Source organism: Poeciliopsis prolifica, unplaced genomic scaffold (genome assembly GCF_027474105.1).
Source record: "Poeciliopsis prolifica strain line A6 unplaced genomic scaffold, Auburn_PproV2 SCAFFOLD023, whole genome shotgun sequence".
NCBI lineage: Eukaryota > Metazoa > Chordata > Actinopteri > Cyprinodontiformes > Poeciliidae > Poeciliopsis > Poeciliopsis prolifica.
The window spans coordinates 7,018,358-7,045,351 of record NW_026562398.1 but is presented as its reverse complement, the minus strand read 5'-3'; the positions used below and the strand labels follow the sequence as shown (position 1 = coordinate 7,045,351).

Sequence of the window (26,994 nt, the reverse complement as noted above, 5' to 3'; positions counted from 1 at the left end):
TTTTATAGGAAATAATTCCTTAATATTGATGAAAAAGTACAAGCTTCACAAGGAGATTATTTCATTTGTAACATGGGAAACATGAAAATGAAAAAATGAAAGTACATGTAGTTTTGTTTATATTTAACTGTGCCAAGATATGTGAACTAAATTAGATCAGAAATACTTGGTAAGATTTAGTGTATTTCTTTAGTGAAAGAGAGATTCCAGATAGATCAAAAATGTATCTGAAAAGATTAAATTTGAAATTGTTTGAACTTTTTCAGATTCCACCCTGACATGAAATAACAACATGGAGTTTAAACAAAGCTTAAATCATCAGCTGGTGATACAGATTTTTACAGAGAAAAGAGGCGAATCAGTGGTCATTCAGAACCACATTTACACCCAGGACACCTTGGATTGGACATGTGATTGTCCACCATCATTTCCAGGGAAACCTTCACTTCCCTCTGAGCACCAATCAGGACGGCTCATCGGTTTTTGCCACTGAGCATTGACTTGTGATAGGTTCCTGCTGTTTTTTCCATGGAGGCTGCCTGCTTCAGTTGAGGAGGTGGATAACCGGCACGGTGATGGATCACAGTTGTAAAATCCGTCTGGTTTTGGGTCATCGGGATGAGACTGCTGAGAGTTTGTTGGCAGTTCTGGTTCTGAGAGCTCCCTTTGGTCTGCTGGTGATGAAGACGCTTTATTGCTTTTGCATAAGATAAAAATAAAAACATTTTCTATTCAGCTTAGTGTTAGAACCAAGGAGTTAAATCAAATTAACACGTTTTTAACGGTACAATAGTGTTTTATGCCTTTTTTGACATTTTCATTTCAGTTTTTTATTGTTCTCTGTTTTACATGACGTGTTTTGGGTATTTGTGGCTTTAAAGCAGCAACAGCATCATTTTTAAACCAGATCAACCATTTTCATGTTCACTGAAGTTGGTACTTTCTAATTGTACTTGGAAGTGAAATTTTCTGTCCTCTAAGGTGGAAAATTAAAAATGAACATAATTTGAATTTACAATGTTGTCTCACACTCCAATATGGCTGCCACATGTATGAAACAGTGAAAGTTATTTCTATAGCTGGGCGATAGAGCTTAAAAATAAAATGTCTAGTTTTTTATGTCACATCTGTTTTATGAAAGGAAATTACAGAAAATATTGTCAAAAAGAGGCTTTTATTTTGCCAGACTGTGAATTTTTTTCTACTAAAATATAGTCATAATATTAGCAGAATAAGATGGTAAAGAAAGTTGTTTCAATTGGAAACAAGCTTAATTATTGATGGATGTGGACGACTCGGCCCATATACGCCTTTCTTTGAAATAGACTCAGTTTGCATGATTGTTTCAAATTATTACTGATATTTAATCTTTCATCACATCAGCATCAAATTATTATCGGTAATAATTTGAAACAATCATGCAAACAAGTTGTGAATTTGTACATTAGGCTTAATACTTATAGAAATACTTCATCTTTAATCACATCAGCATCAAATTATTATTTCTAAAAGTATTAAACCTAATGTATAAATTCACAAGATGCTCATTCCTTATTTTTATTTTTGTGTAAATTCTATTAAAATTAATGTTTTATTTTCCTAATGTTACAGCCTTATTTGGGTAATATAACATCTTTAGTTGTTTTATTTGTACTGTATTTTTGTAAATCGTAGCCTGACCCTAATACTCCATTGCAGATGATGGCGGCATTAGGTACACTGACATCACTATAAAATGAATACATTGGTAAAAAAATATATATATGATTTTCTAAAACTTACCTAAAAAAACATACATTTGATTAATTGGCAAAACCAATTATCACCTAGCATTTAGCATTTTTGCAATTTCATACTTTTGCAGCTCTACATATAGTTTTATATCTGACTTTCTCTAGCAGGAACTGCTAAAGTTTGCTGGCCAAACCAAACAACTCAAATTAAAACCAAATTTCCTCACATTTGAAAAGTCGAAGTCGAGCGTACTGAAGTAGCTAAAACTTAAAAAGTGCACCAAACCTGACCTCTAACACAATATTGTTTAGAACAGTATCAACACAATTTGATGCACAATAAAGAAAAATATTTAAAGACATTTATAAAAAGCCTCATACTTTCAGCTCTAAGCCTTTCCTCTTGTTGACTGGGTAGATGTGAAAGATTCCCCTCCCAATCAGCAGAAGTGCGATGGCAGCTGGAGAAAACAGCACAACCAGAGCTGTCTCTACTTCATCGCCAAGGTTGCACAAACCTGCTTTGTAACCTGCAACCCTGCAGACAAGCAGATAGAAAATACAAAACAATTTGCACGAATAAAAAATGCAGAGACTGAATAGAGGTGATACTCACTGTAGTGTAAACTGTGTGTAAACAATTAAATAGTTTCCTCATGATGACCAACTGCTTTTACACTTTCCAGTCTGGTTTTCATGCTCACCACAGCACGGAGACTGCCCTCGTAAAAGTATTCAATGATATCCATATAAATACGGACTGTGGGAGAACCACGGTGCTGGTTCTGTTGGACCTCAGTGCAGCTTTTGACACTGTTGACCATAACATATTACTGAATCGACTGGAGAGTTGGGTTGGACTCTGGTTCGGTGCTCGACTGGTTTGAATCTTACATAAAGAACAGGGATTTCTTTGTTTCAATTGAAAACTTCTTATCAAAGAGGTCAAAGGTCACATGTGGGGTACCCCAAGGTTCAGTCCTAGGACCCCTCTTATTTTATATTTATATTCTCCCACTAGCTCAGGTTATAACAGGAAATAATATTAGCTACCATAACTATGCGGATGACACACAGCTCTACATTACGATGTCACCAGGTGACTCTGAACCCATCCAATCACTGAATAAATGCTTAGAGCAGATAAATGTGGGATGTGCCAAAACTTTCTCCAACTGAACAAAAACAAAACTGAAGTCATTATTTTTGGACCTAAAAGGAACGATCTAAAGTCAATGCACAGCTTCAGTTATTACAACTAAAACCTGGCGATCAGGCCGAAACCTGGGAGTAGTGATGGACTCGGACTTGAACCTCGAGCCACATAAAGACAGTACAAAATCGGCCTTCTATCACCTGAAGAACATCTCCAGGATTAGAGGACTAATGTCTCAGCCAGATCTAGAGAAACTCATTCATGCGTTTGTCTTTAGTCACATTGATTATTGTAACAGCGTCTTCACAGGCCTGTCCAACAGATCAATCAAACAGCTGCAGCTGATCTAGAAGCTGCTGCTGCTCCTGTTCTCACTAGAACCAGGAAAATAGAGACATAACACCAGTTTTAAAGTCCCTCCACTGGCTCCCTGTAGCTCAAAGAATAGATTTTAAAATACTGTTGTTAGTTTACAAATCACTGAATGGTTTAGCACCACAATACATCAAAGATCTGCTGTTGTTGTATCAACCTTCCAGACTCTCAGGTCTTCTGGTTCTGGTCTGCTCTGCATCTCCAGAACCAGAACCAAGAGAGGAGAAGCAGCTTTCAGCATCTATGCACCAAAACTTTGGAACAAACTTCCAGAAAACTGTAAAACAGCGGAAACCCTGACTTCTTTTAAATCGCAACTAAAAACACACCTGTTTAGAATTGTTTTGAAACATAATATGTAACAATGTATTGTCAATTATATGTTGAATGACTTTGTGTTCTTGTGTTTATGATGTAAAGCACTTTGAAATGTCTTGCTGAAATGTGCTATACAAATAAAATTTGATTGATTGATTGATTGATTGTAGTATCATGGTTGACAGTCCCACAGAGAGCCCTCCAGCCAGCTTACTGCAGAAAGCAAAACCGGAGAAAAACAGAGGCTCCTGGTCTTTAAACGAGAAACGTCTCAAAGCAAAGTCGTCAATCACATCAGGAAGCATTGACCTGCATAAATAGGGCATAAAATTACATCTCTGTTTCAGGGAAGGCTGAAAAACTAAGTTTCTGTGGCTGGTTCGGCAGACGTGATGAATAATTCATTCGGTTTTCATACAAATTAGATCTGACAGGCGTTGGAAATGATTTTAGAGTTTTGATTTCGCCGGGCGGTTGACTCACCAAGGCAGCAGGAACACGGTCACCACGGTGAGTGCCATCAAGATGCACATGGTCAGGAAAACCGGAAGGCTGCTGGGAACGCAGGCAACTGTGATCACGGCTGGGATGAAGAGCTGCAAGAGAAAACAAGAGACTTTTAGAGACAACAAGAAACACTAAATATGCAGGTAACTATAAAAGACTTACGGAAAGTCCAATGGAAAGAGTGGACTTTTTTCCAATTTTCAGAAGGACAAATTGCCAGAGTGGAACTGCTACTGAAGCAGAAATCTAAGGGAGCTGTGGAAAAAACAATATCTAATCTGTAGTAACAGATCAGGCTTGAGACTCTGGCAAATGGCAAAGAGCAAAATCTTTATTTCAGTCGTTTGCAAACGGAGAACACACAGTAACCACAGCACAACAGCTGTACCTACAATGAGTTCTGATTTGGAGCTGCAAGCTCTCACAATATATAGGACTCTCTATACAATGTGGTCACTGCCTGGCCCAGAGCCAGTCGAACAGGTTAATGCACAGTCACTCTTAACAGGGTATAGAGAGTGCAACATCCATTCTTAGGGTAAGTTAATTGTTCAGATGATAAACATCTTTATTCCAAAATAGGTGCATATCCAAAAATCAGGTTTACTAATGGAACAATTTTGCATAACAAGAACATTATCAGACTTTGTACGTTCACTCAGCACATAGCCTTAGCTTGTGACATTTTAATGGAGGAATTTGTTAAGCCTGAGGGTTTATTTCATCTCACTACAATTACCTAACCTGTTTATTGTTAACACTGACGCCTGATTTTAGTTACCGACAACCTACTGAAACTTTTCCAAGGAGAGGTTAAAAGGAAACCTATCTAACTGATTCTTTAAAGACTCCTTGACCTACATGGTTTAACAGACTAAACAATACTAGTGTTAAATGACTAAAGAGATAAATAAAATTCTTAAAAGAAATAATAACACAATTTTTACTTCACAGAGCTTAAAATTTTTTTTAAACGCACAAATAAAAAGTAAAATTTCATAAAATTAAGTTAAAATCAACTTCAATTTTACCAAGAGAACCAGCAAGAGGAGCTGAAAATGAGCTCCTAGTCCGGCAGCATGACTGCAAAACAAGGCAAAGTTTCCCAAACACATCTGAAATTAAACAAAAGGAGAAGAAAAACTTATCGGACTTTCAGCTTGAAAAAAAATAACATGTAAAAAGTAAGATATATAAAAGGAAAGGGGCAAGATTAAATAAGTTTATACTTCTTCCTACCTCTTCTTCAAACAAATATTATGGTATTTGAAGTGTGAATTTGAATATGTTTGAAATAATCCAACTTTTTTGTTAGCTAAGCAGAGCTAAGCTAACAAAAAGTTAAATAGAAATGAGTGGCGATCCTAAACTGTACCTGAAAGGCAAGAAAACTGAAAACAAAGCCGAGAACGAGTCGCTGATACGGAACGCTGAGCATCTTGAGGGAGCTCAGATAGGACGGACGGGTTCGTTCATCAGCATCTGGAGAAACAAAAAGATACGTATCAACCTGAATTATGGTCACAAAAAGACGGAATCACTGAAATGTACTGAAATCTGAAATCATTTAAAAACTGTTAAAACAACAACATGGGGCCAGGATAGTCTGGATTCTCCCAAATTAGATAAAGCTTCATTTGAAAACTGTTTTATATTTAGAAGTGTCATTTTTGTCAATTAAAATTTTGTCTTGTTACAAAAACCAAATGGCACTTTAATGAGCATCTTATTTGCGGTATCTGAATACTGACCGGGTCGGACTGACTTGTGCCGCTGCTCCCTCACACTGAAGAACAGAACCAGGCTGCAGAGGAGGAACAAGCCACCTGTGACCCCGGCTGAGGTCAGGAAAGCCTTTCGCTGGAGGCCAAGTAAACACCAAGAAGTGTATCTCATAAGTAATTCATGTTTTGCTGGCTCCTAAGATGTTAAGAGCTTCTTTTAAATAAATGATTACTTAATATTGATTAACAAATACTAGTTCTGCTTTTCACAAAAAAATTTACCAACCTGTAAGTGAAATATTAATAAGATATTAGTACTAATAATATCTTGAAAAGGTTATGTGTTTTTTTTCATAAACATTAATGAATTATTTACATAAAAAGTTTATATATTTTGTTGAAAAGTTACTTGTTAAAGTTACTTTTGCCTTATTTTGTGTGTTTGCACTAGAAACTAGACAAAAATACTCATTTTTGCAGTGTTTTGGTTCTGACATTTAATGAAGAGCACAAAATATTGTATTTTTCAGTATTTGACCTGTGGATCAAAGCAGGTTGATTTCTGCCTTTCAAGATTTTCTTCTAATTCTTGTGCAGCTTCCATGAAACCCAAATGACTTTTTAATGCACATTTCTCTTAAGTGAAAGTATAAACGGTTTGTATTACTACAATATCTGTAGGAATAATACCTGAACAAGCAGCGTCGCCTTCGTCCAGCCAAATAAAAGTAAATTACAGGGTAACAAGATCTTCCTGGGACATTGTGAGTATAATAAAAGCTCAAAGTTGCCGAGCCTGTTTTATAAATATTAGTTTAAGCTCGTCTCTGTTTTAATGTTTCAGTACCGTTTCATGCAGAGAGGCAGTCTCCGGCGCGGATGAGCTGTGAGGTGTCTGATGGACCTGGTCCAGATGCTCACAGGCCTCCTGCTTCTCAGCGTTGAACATGGACACAACTTTCCCCTGAATCACTGACACCAGCAGCAACGCCGTCATCTCCACGCCCATTCCTGGAGGAAAACACCACAAGCGCACACAAAAGTCTGGAGTGAACCCAGTAGGTGACAACATCCCAGTCAAAACTACCAGCGTGACGTCATGTGGAAAAGGTGAATAGTCTTTAAAATTCACCTAAAAAAAAGGTTGTAGACTCCTGAGCTACAGTCACTATTATTCATCGGAGATAACGCAACAAGACCTAATCCTCCAAATTCTTCTAGTGATGAAGTAATAGTCAAAAAATGCTCACAAGCTCAGCAAGAGAAGAAACTACAGCGATTCTAGTCTGAACAAACCACAACACTCTTCGGTGTGTATGTTATTACTGTGGAAAGACAACTCAAAGTTTCCTACGATCAGTTCAGTGAGGTATGGTAAAGTTGTTCACATTTTTTCCCGTCTCTGGTTAAATTGCGAAGGATAAAGTGTACCAGTAAAGGTGACAAAGTTGCTTTTCGCCAATTTGACTGGGCTATATAAACATTTTCAGATGCAGCCCAGTGGCTCTGAGATTTTAGAGTGATTGCGGTTCCTCTTACTGTAGGCAGTGGCAGAGTCTCTGTCCCTCTGACGTCCTCCCAGGGACATGCTCAGCGAGACGTAGGGGACGTTGTAGCACTGCTCACAGACAACAGGAGGAAAACACAACACCAGCTGACTCGGTGACCATAGCGAAGAAGCTCCCAGAGAAATAACAGCACTTCCTGTCGCCACAGTGACGGGGGAAAGATTGAGATGAGAAAATGAAGGACGGCGGAGCAAAACAGAGATCGAAACCACGATTCTCAACTAACAAAATACTTACCCTCTGTTATTATTTTTATTTTATTTTAATATTTAATTAATGAGAGGCAATATCACTTAAACAGCTTAATTTGGAGCTTAAATTACCCATAAACTAAAATATTACAGTGGCTCCAAACAGATCTCCGCTCTATCTACTGAGCTAAATATGGTGACTTTTTTCTTTAATTTCCAGATCTCTGTGTTAAAAAACTGCCTAGCGACTTTCCACTTAATAAACTAGATATGTGATATAAAACAAGTTTTAAGCATTGAAAAGCTTTAAAACCATAGGACCTGCGTGAACCTTTGGACCTGGATTTTAGAAAGTAAGAAAGTTAGCCACACGTACAATGTCAGATTGACAAAGCTTGTTTCATCAACTTACAATTGCAAGCAAATAAATCTCTAAAGAAATGTCAAATAAAAAAATTTAGTGGGAATGAAACATGTATGCTCAGTATGAGGGATTGCTCTGCAGAGGGGCCTGCCCAGGGCACCATTCCTGTTAGCACCACCACTGTCTCTGACAGTAAGTTCTCTGTTGATAGAGTCCTAATCAGGAAATAAAGTTCAGTTAGCTCAGAAACATCAGAACGACAAGACGTTTGTGATTTTAAGTCCTAGCTGAACGTTTAAACAAGACCTGTTGACTTACATTTGCATAAATTGATCAAAAATAACGAAAAATGTTTCAGAAAACTTTATTGTAAAAAATTTAATTAGCAATTTATGAATAAACTTATATTATTTCAAGGCGGATTAAAAGAGCCAGAAAATTTGGAGAGTGAAAAGTTTTAATAAATTAATGATACATTTGTGTAAGTACTTCATAAGTTATTTATTGATATTTGGCACTTTTCACTCTCCACTGGAGCAACAGTTCAGTATTAAGCTTTCAGGGAAACATATATTAGAAACATATTTCTATATTTTCACATGTTTTCTAAATTAGTGTGTTAGAAATAAACTTCCTTGTTCTTGGAAAAATGTAAATTTCAAAACTTAAAAATGAACATTTTCTCCATCCTAAATTATAACATACAAAAGTAAAATTGTACCGTTTCTTTAAATTATTATAAAAATATATTAGGGTTAGATGATGAATAAAATCTATGGCGCTATTAACATGAGGTTGAGATTTGGACTGTTTTTTTCTCTTTTCTTTTGCAGGTGGGCAGGTTTTATGGTGGAAACTGTCAAATCTGGCAACCCGTCAATGACGCCATGTTTGTGTGAGGCGCATGCGCCATGCTGGATATAAATTTGGCGCACTTTCGACGTCAGCGTTTAAATTAAGGCGCGTCCTGCACCTGACCCCACGAAGACAAGAAACCAGCGTTCAGATATCCGTCCTGGGATTACAAAATGGTATTTTCTGATTTCAAAAGACGCAGAATCCGCGTGGATGCCAAACCTAAATGATTCAAAACTTTTGCAGATCGATTTGAAATAATCTCGGTGTTGATGGGGCCTGCCTGCGGAGGGATCTGGGAGAGTGGGGAGGCCGCAAGAACGCCATGTTTGAAATGGCTGCATTTGTTAGTTGGTAAGTTATTTTTCAGAAACCTTATTCGAAGTTGTTGTTTTTCCCTCTGAAGTTATTGATACCATTTTTTCGTGGTTAAACAGAGCAGCATACGAGGAGCGACAGGAACATGGCGTCTCTGCGGCGGATTGTTTGGCCGGAAAATATGGCGTCTGGAACTAGCAGCAGATCGATTATGGCTATATTAAGAAGATCTTCAATGAAGCTGAGGATCGCTTCCGTCAAGCTGAGGAATCGCTACAAGGTGCCTGGCGGATCCGCCCAACCCGTCAAAGGTTTGTTAAATCTGTCAAGAACTGTTCCAATGGCGGGTCCAGAAGACATCTCAGGGTAGGAGCTGTTGCGGGTTTTGCTGTGCTGTTCTTGAAGGCCAACGCTCGGCCTCTTGGTTTACTGGTTAGGTTTGATTCTCTCAATGAGTTGAGAAGGATTCTGCTTTAGGGTTATGTGTGCTGTTTGAAACAGCTGCTGTGGTCATGTGACCTGTAGAGGTTTATGCCATCTGGGATTTTGGAAATTCAAGTTCATAGCTGAAGTTATTCAGCTTAGAAAACATTGACAACATGCCTACATATTAGTGATCATTTTTACATACCTTTTTTTATTTTTTGTATCTAACATTTGAAATTTAATCAAATATTTCAAAGATAGGGTCCATACTTTAATAATTCAAAAGTCAAACAAATTTCATTTACGTTCAATAATATAAATTCAAGCGTGAAAATCGTGATTTTATTTTGGCTTCAAAACTTGCGGCGTTGCGATATTTCATTTCTTCTGGACGACTCGTGGACTCCTGCAATTTCATTTCTTCTGGAGGACGATGGTCAACAGATCTGGAGCTGCAGGTCAGAGGTAATGTATTCACTAATCCACCATCTTGTCTTTGCAGGTTTTCAGCTGAAATTAACTCCCATATTTTTCTTGCAGAGATGATGCACTGGATCGCGTCTTCAAGTGTTTGCAAATGTTTTTAACAGTTTTTTTTCCTAGATAAAGCTTCTGGCTGACTTTGTGTTGCATCTAACTTATTTTTTTTCTCATAGATAAGCCAGTAAAGGAGTTTCTACTGAAACTAAATCTTTAATTTCTCCTTTAGAAATGTTCCTGGAGCAGTTCTTTCTTTTTGTGTTTCTCTCTCTGTCCTTTCAAATCCCCCGGGGTTAGTGACAGATGGCCTTTCTTTCACAGCCAACTTCTGGTTCTGCTGGAGGTTTCTTCCTGTTAAAGGGAAGTTTTTCCTCCCCACTGTCACTACATACATCCTCAATATGAGGCATTGCTTTAGTTTACTTAATATTTAACCAATTAAATAATTGGTACAGTGTTCACATTTTTTGATAGTCTTCCTGTTCAAGGGAAGTTCTTCTAAATTGTCACCACAGCTATGCTCAATATGAGGCTTTGCTTAAGCTTATGTAACCATTAGCCAGCGCTTGATTATCGGTTTATTTTTTTTTTTGATGGTCTTCCTGTTAAAGGGAAATTTTCCTCCACACACTCACCACATTGATCCTAAGTATGAGACATTGCCTAAGCTTTCTTGCACAACTTTAAACCAATTCAAATTATTGGTACAGTCTGAACTTTTTTTTTTTTTTGAAAGTCTTCCTGTTAAAAGGAAGCTTTTCCTCTCCACGGTCACCACATGAATTCTCAACAAGAGGCATTGCGTAAGATTTCATAACTTTTAACCGGTTTATTTATTTTGGAAAGTCTTCCTGTTAAAGGGAAGTTTTTCCTTTCAATGGTCATGACATGCATGTTCAGTATTAGATGTTTCACAAGCTTGTATAACTTTTAACCAATTTAAATCTGTTCAGTGAGATCTTTTTGGAAAGTCTTCCTGTTAAAAGGAAGTTTTTTGTTTCCACTGTCGCCACATGGATCCTCAATGTGACGAATGGCTTAAGCTTACTTACTTTACAAAACAATCTTAAATAACTGCTACAGTGTGAACTTAAATGTTTTAATTTTTTTGTGGGGAAAGTCGTCCTGTTAAAAGGAAGATTTTCCTTTAAGCTTTCTCCATATAATTCCTCAATATGAAGAATGGCTTAAGCTTGCGTAACTTGATAAGTGTTTTTTTTTTTTTTCTTTTTGTGGTAACGTCTTCCTGTTAAAGGGAAGGTTTTCCTTTCCACTGTCACCACACGCCTCCTCAGGATGCCTGTAATGGAGGATAATTTTGAGCTCATTGTTGCAAATATAAGGCCTTGTTAATACCACATGGTAAATGAACTGAGAAGATGGAGGCTGATCAGCAGTTTTTGTTGAGATGGAGACTCTGAAGTCCAGATGGGGTTAGGCTGGTTGGAAATATGGATGTGAACAAGGCTGCTAGGGCACTGGATTGTGAACCCAGTGCCAGGAAATGTGGTTTGCTCCTTCCTGTAGCCACTCCTTAAGGCTTGAAGTTGTGGGATAAGTTTATGGACATTGGGAGCAAACGTACAACAAAGTCATCGGACGAGTTTATGGGTATTGGTAGCAAACATGTACAGCAAAGTCATCGGACGAGTTTATGGGTATTGGTAGCAAACATGTACAGCAAAGTCATCGGACGAGTTCATGGACACTGGTAGCAAACGTACAACAAAGTCATCGGACGAGTTCATGGACACTGGTAGCAAACGTGTACAACAAAGTCATCGGACGAGTTCATGGACACTGGTAGCAAACGTGTACAACAAAGTCATCGGACGAGTTCATGGACACTGGTAGCAAACGTACAACAAAGTCATCGGACGAGTTCATGGACACTGGTAGCAAATGTGTACAACAAAGTCATCGAATAAGTTCATGGACACTGGTAGCAAATGTGTACAACAAAGTCATCAGACGAGTTCATGGACACTGGTAGCAAATGTGTACAACAAAGTCATCGAATAAGTTCATGGACACTGGTAGCAAATGTGTACAACAAAGTCATCAGACGAGTTCATGGACACTGGTAGCAAATGTGTACAACAAAGTCATCGGACGAGTTCATGGACACTGGTAGCAAACGTACAACAAAGTCATCGAATGAGTTCAAGGAATTTGGTAACAAAGGTAGGTATTTTGGTCTTAGGTACAACAACCAGAACTTTCATTTGTTCAACGCAGGTAGAAAAAACATGGTAGGCTATATGAAAGTTCAAGACCAGAACGGGTCTTGAATTCTTTGGTTTGTGATGAAATGTGTAACGAACCCATAGGGAAAAGTGTTTCAGACAGGTTTCAGGGTTTGACCTGAAACCCAGGCCCGTCCTGTTCTTCAGAAATCCTCCTGGATTCTGATTTCGCACTACAACCCTCCATTGACAGACGGAAAGGTCCTTAGCCACCCCACTGATGGATGACGTCAGTGACTTCACCATCACCCTCAACAGTCTTCCTCAAGTGCTGCAGGTATTTTGCTGTTAAGTGGCATTTGCTAGTGTGACTTTTTGAAATGTGATTTCATTGAGTTGATAATAGGTTGACCTTGAACCCACACGTTTTGTTCTTCAGGAATCCTCTTGGATCATCTTATCATCTCTGATTTTGCCCTTCAATGATCCTCCATTGACGGATGGAAAAGCCCTTCACAACCCTGCTGATGGATGACCTTAGTGACCTCTGGGAGCTTACCACGGGGCTCAGCAAGTTTTCTGGAGGAAACCCAGGAAGTGTTCTCAGGTGAACATGTAAGGAAGATTCTTCCTGATCCAGTTTTCCAATTTGACCTGAAAATTTCTCAGCAGTTTTTCTCAAGAAATGCTTCTCTGCTGTGAAGTGAGTTTTTTAAAAGTGACGATTTTAAACCTGCACCCTGCCTGTTGTCTTCCTGTCCCGTTGTCCTTAAGGAATCTTTCTGGATCATCTCGTTTCATCTCTGATTTCACCCTTCATCGACCCTCCATTGACAGGCGGAAAAGGCCTTCACCATCATACCATCAGGCCCAGCAGTCTTCAAGTAGGTATTTTAAGTGATATTTACAAATGAGTAACGATTTAATTCTGAGTTAAAGGGTTTTGACCTGAAAACTACATCCGTCTTCTCTTTCAGGGATCCTCCAGGATTATCTACTCATCCTTCATCGCTCCTTCATCGGTGATGGATGGACTTTTTTTTGTTTTTTTTTGAGACAATTATGTACAGAGACTTTATAATTTTTTTTTATATTTTGGGTATTTAAAATGTCTTAATGCTATTCTGGTCTAACTCTATATCCTGCTGTATGTTTGGGTTACTGGAGGTTTTCTATTCTCTCCATAGAAGCTACACCTGGTCCGGTGTTCTGATTGGCTGTGGTTTCTTCCCGGAGGAGGGCATTGGCTGACATGATGTTGGCATCACCCAACTGTTCTTCTTCTCCCAGTGTTAACTCTTCACATCCATGAACATGGAAAGTTCTCCTAATCAGTTCACCTGCTGTGTTTCTGTTCTGTTTTCTCTCAGCTCCAGTCGGACATAGCAGATGGAAACTGGTACCGAGCCCGGTTCCGGTTCTGCTGGAGTTTTCTTCCTGTTCGAGAGGGAGTTCTTCCTCTCCACTGTCACCAAATGCATGCGCAGTATGAAGGTTTGCTGTAAAGTCAACGACTCAACTCGGGTGATTTGCTGTCGCCCCCTGCTGACTGGGAGGAGTGAATGCTGTAAGCAATGACTTCTTACAAGTCTGCTGGATTTCCTTTGATACAAATTTTATAAACTTCTTTAATAATTAACTGGGCTTAATGTACTGTTAAATAACAATTGAAATAGTTTTAGCTCAGTCACTTTGAGCATTGAGATGACATTTGTTGTGAATTGGCACAATATAAAATGTAAATAAAAAAAAAAAACCAAAAAACACTTAAACCAAGAACCAATGCAAAAAAACCGTTCAAAACGCCGACAACCAATACAAAAAACCCGTTCAAAACGCCAATAGCAATGCAAAAAACGTTCAAAACGCCGACAACCAATACAAAAAACGTTCAAAACGCCGATAGCCAATGCAAAAAAAACTTAAAAAAAGTCAATTCACAACAATGTTAAGGCATTTTACAGAAAGTAATATAAATTCACTCATAAATTCCAATTGACTCTAATTATCAATGCATTAGGTTCAGTTTTTTATTGAAGTAGTTTTAGTTTGTATCAAAGGAAATCCAGCAGATTGTATGAAGTCATTGCTTACAGCATTCACTCCTCCCGGCCAGCAGGGGGCGACAGCAAATCACCCGAGTTGACTCGTTGACTTTACAGCAAACCTTCATACTGTGCATGCATTTGGTGACAGTGGAGAGGAAGAACTCCCTCTCGAACAGGAAGAAACCTCCAGCAGAACCGGAACCAGGCTCGGTACCAGCTTCCATCTGCTATGGCCGACTGGAGGTGACAGAAAACAGAACAGAAACACAGCAGGTGAACTGATTAGGAGAACTTTCCATGTTCATGGATGTGAAGAGTTAACACTGGGAGAAGGAGAACGGTTGGGTGATGGCAACATCATGTCAGCCAATGCCCTCCTCCGGGAAGAAACCACAGCCAATCAGAACACCGGACCAGGTGTAGCTTCAATGGAGAGAAAAATAACATTTTATACCAATAGTACAATTCATGTTGACGGGTTTGGTTCTCCGACTCACTGTTCAGTTTGACCCTACATGTAATAAAACTTTGTAATTCATCTTACACAATGTCAGTCAATGTCTGTAAGGAAAGGAACTTGAATAAACCAACAGAACCAGAACCAAGCTGACTGAAGGAAGCCATTTTACACCGGTTAATTCTGTTGGGTCTTCAATAGAGCGCCACCTTCAGGTCTCTCTCCAGATCAGTTAAATTGTTTCTGGTTTTATTTTTTCCCCTCCGTGGGCTGCCGCCTTATCGTGGTGGAGGGGTTTGAATGTCCTAGAGATCCTGGGAGCCGTCAGAGGCTTCATGGCTCTGGTTGGGTTGGTCCAACGGGAAAACGGCTCCTTGGGGAGAGATCGGACCAAGAGCAGCCCAGAGACCGATTAGAGATATCCACAGAGTTCCCGAGTTGATCTGGAACTATAGATCTGGCTTAGATCTATAGATGGAGTTCTGGTTATAATTGGAACAATAGACAGAAGTCAAGGTTTTCCAGAGTTCCAGTGTGAGGTTTTAATAACTTCGTTCTGAGTCGTTAAAGATCTGAAACCTCGACCCGTCTTGCTGTCGCCGTCCTGGTTCGTCTCGTTTCAGTCTGATTTTTTTTTTTTCCTCTGCAGTTTCAGGACTAAAACGGATCCTGTCTGCATAAATCTATTGAATCAACTGTATGCAGGGTCTCTGCTGCCAGTAACGTACGTTTGGTTTTTGGTATTTCCAGTTCTTGGAGAAAATAACTGCAGCTCTGGTTGGCTTGTCACAGTAATCAAATCAATTAATCACATAAATTTTCCATTGACATGATTTTTCTTTTTACCAAAACCTGGATGAATAAAATCTTCAAGTGTTAAACCTTTTGTTTCAAAGGATAGTTTTGTTTAAAGATTTCATAATTACTTTTATTTGTAGTTTTTGTTTTGGATGTTTTAAATCCCTTTGAGTTCTAGTTTTAAAGTTCATTAGAATTTAAAATTTTGAGAATTTGTTCTTGCATTATTATGCCATTACCATTATTAGTTTAAAATGGCATTAAAAACAATATCATTTATTGAAATAACTTCTGGAAACATTTATGGTGAGGTTTTCACTATAGGTTTTTCTGGACAATTCTCCAAAGTTGATGTAATAAATGCTAAAATTGTTTTACTATTTTCAACTCTTATAAAGGCAATAGCATAAGAACACATTCTCAAAGATCAGTAAACTTGAATGTCTGACAATAACAATGTTATTCCTGAAGTCTCTGTTTAATGTTGTTTCTTTGACATTCTCTCCAGTTTCATTTTTTGGGTCTTAGATGTTTAATGTTAAGGTAACGGGTAAACTTTTTCTGGAGATAAAGTTTGACATCCCAGTTAAGATGAACATCGTAATAATGTTAAACATCAAGGACTAAACTTTGGAGATTAAATAAAAAATTATGAACGTTAATATTATGGAGGCCAAAAATATCTCCAGTCATTCTGCCAGGTTTTTTTTTGCATTTACCATAAAAATTATGAACGATATAATAAATGTCCATCTCTAATGGAAGCTTTTTAAACTACTTATGATAATAAACTGAGTTTATCTGGAATCAATTGGAATGTTTGAGTGGGTGGAAATTATTGTTTTTGTATGAATAAACTGAATTTTATTGAAAATGTGAAAAGCTAAGGCTATATAAAAGAAACAGCTGACCTCTGACTGTAGAGATGAAATATGTAGAAAATAAAGGAAATTTAAGTAAATTTATCCTTGTTACTGTTGATATTTTTTGGCATGTGTGAATTTTATGAATCAAATTTAAGGTTTCCCTCAAAACTTGTAAAGCCTGGTGGTAATCTATTCATGTTTTTGAGTCAAATGTTTAAAGTTGACGAAAATGTGACCATATTTGTGTTATGATACCTGATCAACTATAAAGTCTTAAAATCCGAACATCAGTAAAATCTAAAATGAAGAAACGATGCTAAGCACAAGTAAAGCCTGGTGGTCCGCCAGGCTTATCAAGCTTTCATGTTTGAGTCAATTTGTACTCGTGTGCCTTGAAGTTGATCCTTGAGGAGAAAAAGTTATTGGAAACTGAAGATATTTACATTCATGAGCGTCTCGAACAGGCAGGCTGCTGTGAGGAACCACAAGACGCAGGTGGCCTCCGACATGGAGTCTGCAGGAACAAACCACAGCAGCACGTAGGACAGGATGGCAAACGGAGTGGAAACAACCAACCTGCCAGACCAAAAGGTTGAAGGTTCAAATCCCGGACGTCCAACTCCAACAGAGCTACAATCCTGCAGCTTTCAGAAGCGTCCCTGATGTGACGGATGTCTCTGAAAGCTGCAGGATTGTGGCTCTCAGGAACTGAAAAATGGCAGAACATTTCCAGAATAAGTGGTTTAGAAGTGAATCAGCAGCTGACTGACCATGGTGTGAGTTTGCCGATGGGTGTCCAGGTACTGCGGGTCACCAGTATCCAACCAGAGGGTCAGTCACGGCGTCCCAGACCCGACTGAGAAACAGGATCAAAGATACAGAGGAGGCCTTCAACTGGGCAGAAATAAAAGAATTAATGGTACATAACTTTAATAGATGTGTGAAAACCATTAAAACAACATCCATCCTTTATTTTTGTGACACATTTTAAGATGACAATGCAAAAACTGAAAATCGTACCAAGTACCTTTGGTTCAGTTTACAGTGGAAATGTCTTACTACAATTCAAATGAGATAAAACTGACTTGGAAGTAACTTTTCAGCAAAATATACAGGAACAACATTGAAATAATCTGTCAGTGGATCAAGTATTTTTGGAGTGAAGAGGCACTACAAAATTGTTGCAAAAAAACCCAAAACTAATTGAGAATAAAAGTGCTGATATCTTGGAGTTTTTCCCAAAAGGTGAGGATAAAACGTTCCATTTTTGTGTTAACAGGTAAAACTTTCACCTGTACAACATCCAGCAGGAAAATCTGCAGTGAAATCCCGATGGCAGCAGATGTGATCTGATGTGGGACGCCTCCGACGGCGTAGCAGATCTTCCTCCTCAGAGGGATCCGCCCTGATCCCTGAGGACCAGGAGGTTCAACCTGCACCAAGAAAAAACAGTATCACATATTTGTTAAAACTGTCACTGTGACCTCACAGTGTAACATGAGACAGATAATCTGAGAAAAGAAAACAATTCTGCCTCCTCCCAGTGATGACTAGAACAACCAATCAGAGCCAAGAGGAGGGTCTTAGCGCTGCCAATCATCCTTATGAAAAAAAAACTTGGGGATGTCCGAACATGGCTTCACATCCGCTTTAATAAAACTGTAGTTTGTCTCTCTAGAAAGTCCGGTTCATTGGGGAATAAGCAGTCAGAACACTGAAGCGGACCAAAACCAGGAAGTGGGCAGAGCATTCTGGGTAAATAAATTCCAAATGTTGCAATCAAACCAAGATTACTGGACTAAGGTGTGGAGACAACCACCGCAAACTCCATAAAGACATAAATGAAAGGTTTTAGAACCTCCTGAGTTGAGATCTGAACCCGATACAAGATCTTTAAGCCTAATTAGAACCAGGCCTTCCTGTCCAGCATCAGTGTCTGACCTCACTGTTGTGCTTTGGGAAGAATAGTCAGAAATCCCCATCAACACTTTATTAAGCTTTGTGGGCAGTCTGCACTGAAGAGAGCTGGGATAAAGCAAACAAAAATAGCTTCACATTATGACTGCTAAATAAAACGGTCAATTTCCTTAATCAATGCAAAACTGGTGCAGTTATCAATCTGACGTGTGAATTCAAGCATTAAGCCGACTATCAGCACAAGGACAAGATTGACATTTTATAGCTGCATCTAAACAACTTTAAACATACTACTTTGTGATTTTTCAGTAAAAGTTTATAGAGAAGTTTTTCTCTACCGTTGTAATTAATAATAATAATAATAAAAAGTGTCTCATTAGACTTGGGAGAAAAACAGCCATTTTTACTGTCAAAAATGGAACAAATTTAACAAAATGTCACTGCAAAAACACAAAATCTTACCAAGTACTTTTGGTCCAGTTTCCAGTGCAAATATCTTAAATTAATGTTAGGAATCATTAACTTAAAACAAGATTATTTGTCTTGCTGAAAAGTTCAAGCATACTAAGGTATTTACAACAGAAACTAGATCAAAATTACTTGGTAATATTTTGTTTTTGCAGTTTTGTTCTGTAGGCAGAAAGAAAAAGCAAATCTCGAGAGAAACTTAAAACATTTCTTCAAGTCGAATCAGTGATGAAAACATTCCTAAACAGTGAGAATCTCCCAGAAAGTGCAGACTTTATTTTTGCTCTTTGTCCTGCTAACTCTTGGATGCTGTGGTGAAATTTTCCACGAAAAAGAGAGAAATCTCAGTTACCCACCCTCTGCTCTCCGCCGCGCTTCGACAACATATTTCTAAACGCCTCGAGCTTTTTCGTAAAGTTTTGGTAGGAGCTCATCCTCGGTGTGCAGGATGCAGCAATCACCAGGAAAGCAGAGTGTGAAGCAGAAAGCAGCACTTGATTAAATCCCACTTATGTGAAACTGAAATTCGGGCTTTTCCTTTTTGCGTCAAAGTGCAGAAGAGCAGATCGTTTTACACCGACTGAAAGGGATTGTTGCAGCTTTCTGTGTGGAAACATGAATCACAGTGAATATTTTCAGTTAAATTCATAAAAACTGATTTTATTGGAAGCCTAAATCATAAAATACTTCCTCATGCTTCTGCCTCAGGATGTTTAGGACCAGAAGTTGCTTTAAAGGTCATGTGAGAGCAAAAGGCCAAAAAGCCATTTTCCCTTTACTACTCCAAAATAACCTACAGGGCCACCAAATCTATGTGAAAAAAAATTTAAATATTAGAATTTACTAATTAAAGGTTTGAAAATTGGATAATTTTCCAAAATGGAACCAAAAAATGAGAACGAGAGAAAAGCAGAGAGTTTTCAGCCTAGTAAAACAAAAGCAAAAAATATTCTACGGAACTAAATTGGAGCCATAAAGTTTGTTTAAAAAATGTAAACGGAAAAAAATGTTTTGAGGCCGTAAAAAGTTACAATTTTCTTCTCAGATTCAAGTTTTTTTTCACAGTGTCAAAATTATTTTTTAGTTTTCAAACTTTTAAGTTTCACAAATTATTTTTAAACACCTTTTATCAGTTTAAAAATTAACACTTAAAACTTTCCAGTTTCAAAATTATTAGATTTTCTTTTAAAATTAGAAAAAACATTTGAAATCAAAAAACCTGATTCTCATATTGTATCATTAGTTATTCGGCAGCTTCAATGCAGAAGTTATAGTATGGAAACTCCAAAACTGTGAAAAAAATTTTTTTTTTTTAAAAATTTTTTTTTTTTAAATGACATGCTTCTTTTTTTGGTAAAAATCTTCAAGCGGAGGATCAACGTTGGAGTTTCTTGATGTTTAGCTTCAAATTTTCCAAAGCCTTTTTCAGAGGTTCTTCTGACCTCTTGTGGAAAAACCTGAGAGAATTTCCAACATTTTTCATTAGGAAACAAAAAGATTTTATTTACTGGCAATTTCTTGCCAGTCAGGAGGATAATTATAATAATCTTTTTAAAAATCATCATAATTTCTTCTGGCTTGTTGGAGCTTGCTTTCTCTCACTTCAGTCCAAAACACCTGGTTCAGAAGAATAGTTTCCCTCATTGAACAACTGGACCTATGAGTCACTGAAGCATAAAAAGCTTTTGGACGAATCAGCTTTCAAACTGAGCCACATCCGTGGATTCATGCCCACAGACTTTCACATCCCTGAGTGTGTGGGCTCCTGGACGCTGCGTCACTCAGTGTGGGCAGCAGAACCAAAATCCAAACAGGGACCCAAAACTATTCATACCACCGCCAGGTTTTATTCAATTTCTGTTCAATTTTATTTCCTTCAGTTTATAAGAACTGAAGGAAAACTTTTCTGCTTTAAAGGATCTGAAGTCCAGCGGAGAAATTCCCAAAAACAAAACATTGTGTCAACAAGCAACAGAGTGGCGCCTCCAGCGTGAGGCGGTGCTGAGCAGCTTCAGGTTCTGACTGGTTCTGACTGGTTTACAATGAGCTGAGTCAGCTGAAGACACCAAATGCAGGTGAACAGAGCCTGGTTCTGGTGAAGGTTTCTTCCTGTTATTAGGGAGCTTTCCTTTCCACTGTCGCCATATGCTTGTCCATGAAGACGGATTGCTGCAAGATAGTTTTAAAGTTACTTGTTAAAACAAAGCATTTTTACTAAGTTGTACTTTTTAGCATCGGCTTCTGCTGCTCTAACATGAATTACATTTTTGGATACTCACTACATGAAGAACATATGAACCAAAAATACATACGATTTTATATTTAAAGGGGAAAAAAAAGTTTTTTTGCTTGATTTAGTAAATTATATAAATTATTTTTATTTTGGTCTATAAAATGCAAAAATTTCCTCATAACTTCACGTTATGTGGACATAACTGATCAAATTATTCATAATTTGACATTTTACCAAATATTTTTTCACTATTAATATAACTTCTACTATTTGATTTTGAGTAAAAATTTCTCTAACCGGAGTATAATTTGTGGAGGATCCACATCCTCATGTAGGTTGGATAGAAAACAAATTGAAATAACATTCTGATTCAACATTTTTTTATTGCAGCGTTTTGTTTCCAGCAGGTTGTGACCCATTAAGGACGACGTCTGATGGCTCCAACAGCAAGAAGAGAAAAACAACCGCGTTGTTTTCACAAAGAAAAAAAATAGTGTCACCAACTTTCTTAATCACAATTCTTCATTCACTGCAAAAACAGAATCTTACCAAGCATGTTTGGTTTTGTTTCAAATACAAATGTCTTCGTAGATTTAAATTAAGACAAAACTAAATAGTAACTTAGTTTTGTCTCATTTCAAATATATTTGCATTAGAAACTAGAACAAAATGCTTTTGTTTCTGTGTATTTGCAGTGTTTTTAATCATCTTTCAGGCGATTTTACATTTAGTCTCAAACAGTGCAGAAATCATTCAATTTTAGGTCAAATCGGGGGTGTCCAAAGTGTGGTTCGGGGGCCATTTGTGGCCCTCAAACTGATTTTGTGCGGTCCCCACAATTGCAGTTCAAAAACAATACATATTTGTCCAGTCCAGCTCCGAGGCCTGAAGCAGATGAACACTTTTTACTTGTAATACGGTTCAATTTATAACCGACATAATTTCCTTACGATGAGAAGTGTTAAATATAACACAAAGTACTTATCTTTTCATAAACACATTTTTGTAAGTCGCAGAAACTTCTACCAGTGCAAAGCCGACTTCGTTCCAGCTTTCATCAAATGTATAAAAACTTGGCTAAATATAGTGAACATTTTCAAAGAAAGTGACCCAAACCCTGTTCTTATTCCATGAATGAATTAATTAAATTGAGCCAAAAAGAATCTGAAAATTGGACATTAGTCTCAAATTCCTGAAAAAAAAAAACAAGAAAAAAAACCAGCTAACAAAACAGAAATTTCTGAGCTCCATAAATTGAAAATCTGCCAGGAAAATACTCAAATTTTGAAATTATTCTAATTTCAATTTTTTTTCTTTTTTCTCTGAGTTTCAAAAGTCAATTTTTTTACCTTTAGAAATTTGTAGACTTTCAATTTCTAAAAGTTAATTTCACTTTTGGAAATATTTTGAATTTCAAAAGTCAAAAATCTTCCTCCTTTCCACATCTTTTTCTAGAAAACTTGAGATAAATCTCAAAATGTCTTGAGTTTTTTCTCACAAAAGTTCAACTTTTGGAGCTTATACACTTTTTTCCCCCAGAAAACTTCTCAGATTTTTGGGGAAAATCGGATTTTTTCTCCCATCTGTTCGAATGTCGTGATCTGTGTTGGGCTACAGGTTTGTGCTCTTCGTTGTGTTCTCCTTGGCCTGCCGCAGGCCGTACAGCCACTTGATCACTCTGGCGTTCTTCTCAATGACAGAAACGCCGTAAGGAACCCGATCCGCCACCTTCTGGGCCTCCTCTTCCTCCTCCTCCTCTTCCTCGTCGCCTCTCTGGGAGGCGCCGCACTCGGACCCGGGAGCGCTGACGCTCCGGAAACGGGCGAGCGACACGATGTCCGAGCTGGAGGCCGGCAGGTCCTGCAGGTCGACCGGCTCCAGGCCGCACAGGTTGAAGAAGCGCTCCAGCTCCGTGCCGGCCCGGGAGAACCGGTCGCTCATGTCCGACTTGGACCGGGTCAGAGAAGGTCGCTTTCTGGAGCTGGAGGAGGACAGCCTGGTGATGGCAGGGGACGCCGGTGCCGATGGTTCAGTTTTGGGAGCAACAGGTGCCGCCGTTTTCTGGAAGCAGAGCCCAGGGCGGGATGTGATTGGACGCAGAGGAAGCTGGGAATGAAGTGGGACCGGCTGGAGCGGCTGCCGCAGGTACTGCGGCGGTCTGGAGCCCGGCCGCACCGGACCTGCCTGGGGCATTACGTCCACTCTGCGTACCGTCCCAGCAGCCTGCGCCCCGGGACAAACCGGACCATCCACTGTGGCAGGGGTGGCCGCTTTTAGCCTCGCTGTAGTGGCTGCGGCCCAGTCAGGGCGCGGAGGCGGCCGCGGCTTCACCTGCGGCGCTGGAGGTTTGGCGGCGCACTGGGGTCCATTGGGCAGATCATTAATGAGGCTGCTCAGGCGCTCCAGGTCCAGCTGGACCCCCTCTGGTTTGGGGCCGGGTTGGGTCGGGGTCTTCCTGGTGGGCCGCAGCGGAGTGCCGGGCTTCAGCAGAGGCTTCTTCAGCTCCGGCGCCCGGACCGGCTGCTTCTTGGACAGAGCCACCTGACTCTTTACATATTTGGCCTTGTCCGCCTCCAGTCTCTCCACGGCGCTCTGCCTCGGGGTGCTGGCGCCCGACTGGACCCGTCTATAGAAGTCTGGACCCAGCGGACCCTTCGGTCGCAGGCGTGGAGGAGAAACTCCAACGGCAGCTTTCAGCGGCTGCCTTGAGGGATGTTGGAGCGCCTCCATTGGCATGACTGAAGCTTCCTGTTTTCACTTTGTGGCTTCCTGTAGAGGCCAGGTGATCATCATCCTGCCATGACTAGGAGGGGTGACCTCAGCTGACCTTTAGCAGCCTGACATTTGGACTTCCTGTGGACATCAGAGGGGTCAGTCACTTCTCAGTAAATAACGTCAATAAAACATTTATAACACTTTTCTGATACTTTGGACGAATACAAACTCCACCAAAACACCCATTAAAGCAAAAAATATTCAGTTTCCTCATTTGAATATTATTACTGTTGCATCATATGAGTTTGAAGAAATTTCTCTGACGTGTCTGCTGCTAGCATGTGCTTCTTATAAAAGAACATTTCCAAATTTGACTTCCAATGATTCAGAAAAAACTGAAAAAACGCCGCACCGAGCTACAAGCCGCATGGATCAAAGCGTGAGAAAAACGTAGCGGCTTATAGTCTGAAAAATACAGTAGATTGTATAATTAACTCAGCTGATACTCAGCTCCACCAAGTGTTTGCTAATTTCTGCTGGCTAGTCTGAAGGAGGAGTTTCCAAACTCAGAGGAGGGGAGTGTCTCTAAGGCAGAAAAAAACAAATCATTTTGCAAAGCTAAATGGTGGTAATTTTTGTGCCTATAATGCTCATTTCTGAGTTTAAAATGTTTTTTTAAACTTTTTTTCACGATCGTTGATGCTTTTAATTAAACCCAACCACGGTGATTCTTCTGTGTGAACAATTTAAGACCCGCATGCGCAGAAGAATGTTAACGTCACAGCAATACACTGCAGTCATTCAAACTATGAACTCGGATTTCTTCAGACTTTCTTTCAGGAACATGTCGGCCATTTGATGAAAGAGAAACGACCAGCTCCACGAGGCGTCAACGGATTCATGTCTATGGCTGAAACTCTTAAAAACAGTGCAGAAAATCTACTTCATTGTGCACAAGGCTCCTGCTGGTCGCTGATTGGCCCGGAGGGAATCCAAGTGAAAGGGAGAAAACTCGGTCTGTGGTTGAAGTGATCTAAAGCGAAACTTACACAAGTTGAGACAATTTACAACTCCAAGTAGGGGTTCCCCATCCCAAGTTCAATAGCTGGTTTCTGGCTAAAGTCTGACTTGGAACAGCCGTCCGTCTTAACGCAGACAAAGACACAATAAAACTGACACTTCATTTGCAGCCTGGCTGTGAAAAGAGACGTGTCTGAGGAGCATCGGGACAGCTGTCAGCCAAGCTATTGTCTGGATCACACGACCAGCTGCTGCTGCTGCTGAGGGAACAATGACTCCTCCTCATCCCCCAAAAACAGCCTCTAAGGTGAAGAAGGTCAAGAAAAGTCCGTATCTAATAAAGATCAAGTGTGCAACTATGCAGTCTGCCAGTTATTTTCCTGACATGCTTGCCATTCCAGGCTGAGCTGGTCCAAGGTCCTGCTGGGAAAACCCTCCAGGCCTCACCTGTCTCAGCGAAATGAACCACAGCAGCGGAAAAATATAATTAAAGCAGCAGGCTGGTGGGTTACAAAGCAGCCAGGAATGTTGGAGGGGGTGGGGAGAGTCAGAGGAACAAAAATAGAGCCACTAATGTGATGTTTCTAAGTCAAGTCCCAACATGCTGCTGGGCTGCAAACATGAGGAGAGACAGGAAGCAAAAACAGAGGGAGGCATTGGAGGGGAACGCGATAAAAACGGCCCTCAGGTGGATCCGCCTCCGGGCCTGTAAACGCTGGAGTCCAGGCCTGACAGGATTAAGTCGGTTTTAATTAGGACGCAGGTAACTTGGCGGCTTTCTTTCGCTTTTTGTCCTTTAAAAACCCACCTGAGCGGTGAAGAGCGGAGCCGCGGGTTCCGGGGGTCCCTGCTGAACACAAGCCGACTGGAGACGCTGATCCTCCGGCATGAACGTGTCCGAAACGAGCGTTTACCAGCGCGACAACGCAAACCTGTTTGACAACTCATGTGTGCTGGCCGAGGCCCCGCCTACCCGGCTGATTGGACCAATCAGACGTCTTCAAGGAAGTAGCCCGAAGGAGGCTCAGGTCACGTGACCACCTGATTGTTTTTGATTTCTGAGCGAGAAGATAAGCCTGTAATTTACTGGAAAAAGGCTTGGTTCTTCACATAAGGAGCAGAAATAATAATAATAATAAAAAAGAGTTTTAACAGCTTTCAGCTGATGAGATTATTAAATAAAATCTAAATGATTTAATCCAATGAGGAGATTTTGCTGCTTGAGTTAAATGAGAACAAATCTTCACTCAAACTGGACTCTGAACTGTACAGCATATATTATTACTGCTGATAAGAGTCAGCAGGAAACTGTGCCAACTTTACCTGAAAGTTATCCGGTTGGTGAGATAAGGTGACATTTTTTGACGTCACAACATGAAAAATTTAAGGAGCTAAATTGGGTCCAAAAATAACTAAAAAAAAATAAAATAACCCATGAAGCTGGAAGAAATTTCCCCTCCGAGCCGAAACTTATTTCTTATGATCAACACTTATTTATTTTCAGTTTCAAAATGATCTTGGTTTCAAAAGTTTCAATTTTGAAAGTGAAAAGTTTTTCAACTGAAAAATAATCTTGAAACTGTACTTTAGGTTCTTTTTTTTCCTTTCAATTTCAAACTTATTTTCTCAACTTCACGATTATTTCAGTTTCAAAAAGATTATTTTTAGTTGCAAAATTACTGTTTTAAAATAATTTTGTCTGTCAGCTACAAACCTTTTTCCATCTTACCTTATTTTTCAGTTTCAGAGCTCTTTTTTCAGATTCAATTTTTTTTTTTACAGTTTATGGCCCTAATGTAACTCCATAAAGAATCGCTTGACTTCTATTTGAAGTGCTTACATCTCACTGACATTTAGTGTAAATGTATAAACCTTAGAGCAGTTATAGCATTTTCAGCATCCCATAGAAAAACATTATCCACTCATGTTGCAAAGATTCAGCATCTTTCTGTTTAAAAACCTAAAAATAAAATTATGGTTCTTTAAAGATGAGAACACATTTCTTTAGTAGATATTCATCAAGTCTATAAGTGGACTTTTTCAAACTATAATGAAACATTTTCCACCTTAAACAACTTTTATTTAAATTTTCCTTCCACTTTACAGTTACGCACTAGTCCGTGATTAATGTAACGTGACAAAATAAAAGCAAGAAATCAGAATAAAGACAGTGTGAACAGGAATATAAAGGAACATAATGTATACATAATTGCAGTTAAAATTGGGGCTACTCTGCAGTTAATTACTCACAAGAATAAAAAAAGACACATT

At 39.1% G+C, this 26,994-nt stretch overlaps 2 protein-coding genes and 1 long non-coding RNA gene across 5 annotated transcripts; 1 reads left to right on the top strand and 2 right to left on the bottom strand.

Moving 5' to 3' along the window:
* Positions 1 to 114: 114 nt before the first annotated feature.
* mfsd2al2 (major facilitator superfamily domain containing 2a-like 2) lies at positions 115 to 19,189 on the bottom strand. The gene is given in 15 exon segments (XM_055046467.1): positions 115 to 674; positions 2,115 to 2,271; positions 3,751 to 3,891; positions 4,066 to 4,178; positions 4,252 to 4,335; positions 5,121 to 5,204; positions 5,465 to 5,571; positions 5,841 to 5,949; positions 6,661 to 6,824; positions 7,353 to 7,431; positions 16,814 to 16,946; positions 17,141 to 17,186; positions 17,189 to 17,258; positions 17,657 to 17,803; positions 19,112 to 19,189. Coding segments are annotated over 15 exon segments (1,713 nt in total). The 3' UTR covers positions 115 to 473.
* On the top strand, positions 8,879 to 13,428 carry LOC129370146 (uncharacterized). Of its 3 annotated transcripts, XR_008607018.1 has the most exons (7): positions 8,879 to 8,967; positions 9,038 to 9,145; positions 9,229 to 12,199; positions 12,409 to 12,538; positions 12,641 to 12,816; positions 12,976 to 13,085; positions 13,179 to 13,428. It is a non-coding gene; the product is annotated as an uncharacterized LOC129370146 (long non-coding RNA). The 3 variants fall into 3 exon arrangements; XR_008607019.1 differs by having other exon boundaries at positions 9,229 to 12,538; positions 12,641 to 12,808; XR_008607017.1 differs by having other exon boundaries at positions 9,229 to 12,538.
* Positions 19,190 to 21,351: 2,162 nt separating the features above from the next.
* On the bottom strand, positions 21,352 to 25,778 carry fam110a (family with sequence similarity 110 member A). Its single transcript, XM_055045850.1, has 2 exons — positions 25,532 to 25,778; positions 21,352 to 23,841 (listed from the first exon to the last, which is right to left on the bottom strand). Exon 2 carries the CDS (start codon positions 23,722 to 23,724, stop codon positions 22,600 to 22,602), a length of 1,125 nt encoding a protein of 374 aa, XP_054901825.1. The 5' UTR covers positions 23,725 to 23,841; positions 25,532 to 25,778; the 3' UTR covers positions 21,352 to 22,599.
* Between the last annotated feature and the right edge of the window lie 1,216 nt (positions 25,779 to 26,994).

Bases quoted from the DNA above. Each gene is read 5' to 3' on its own strand.
- fam110a (XM_055045850.1), bottom strand. From the start codon at position 23,724: ATGCCAATGGAGGCGCTCCAACATCCCTCAAGGCAGCCGCTGAAAGCT.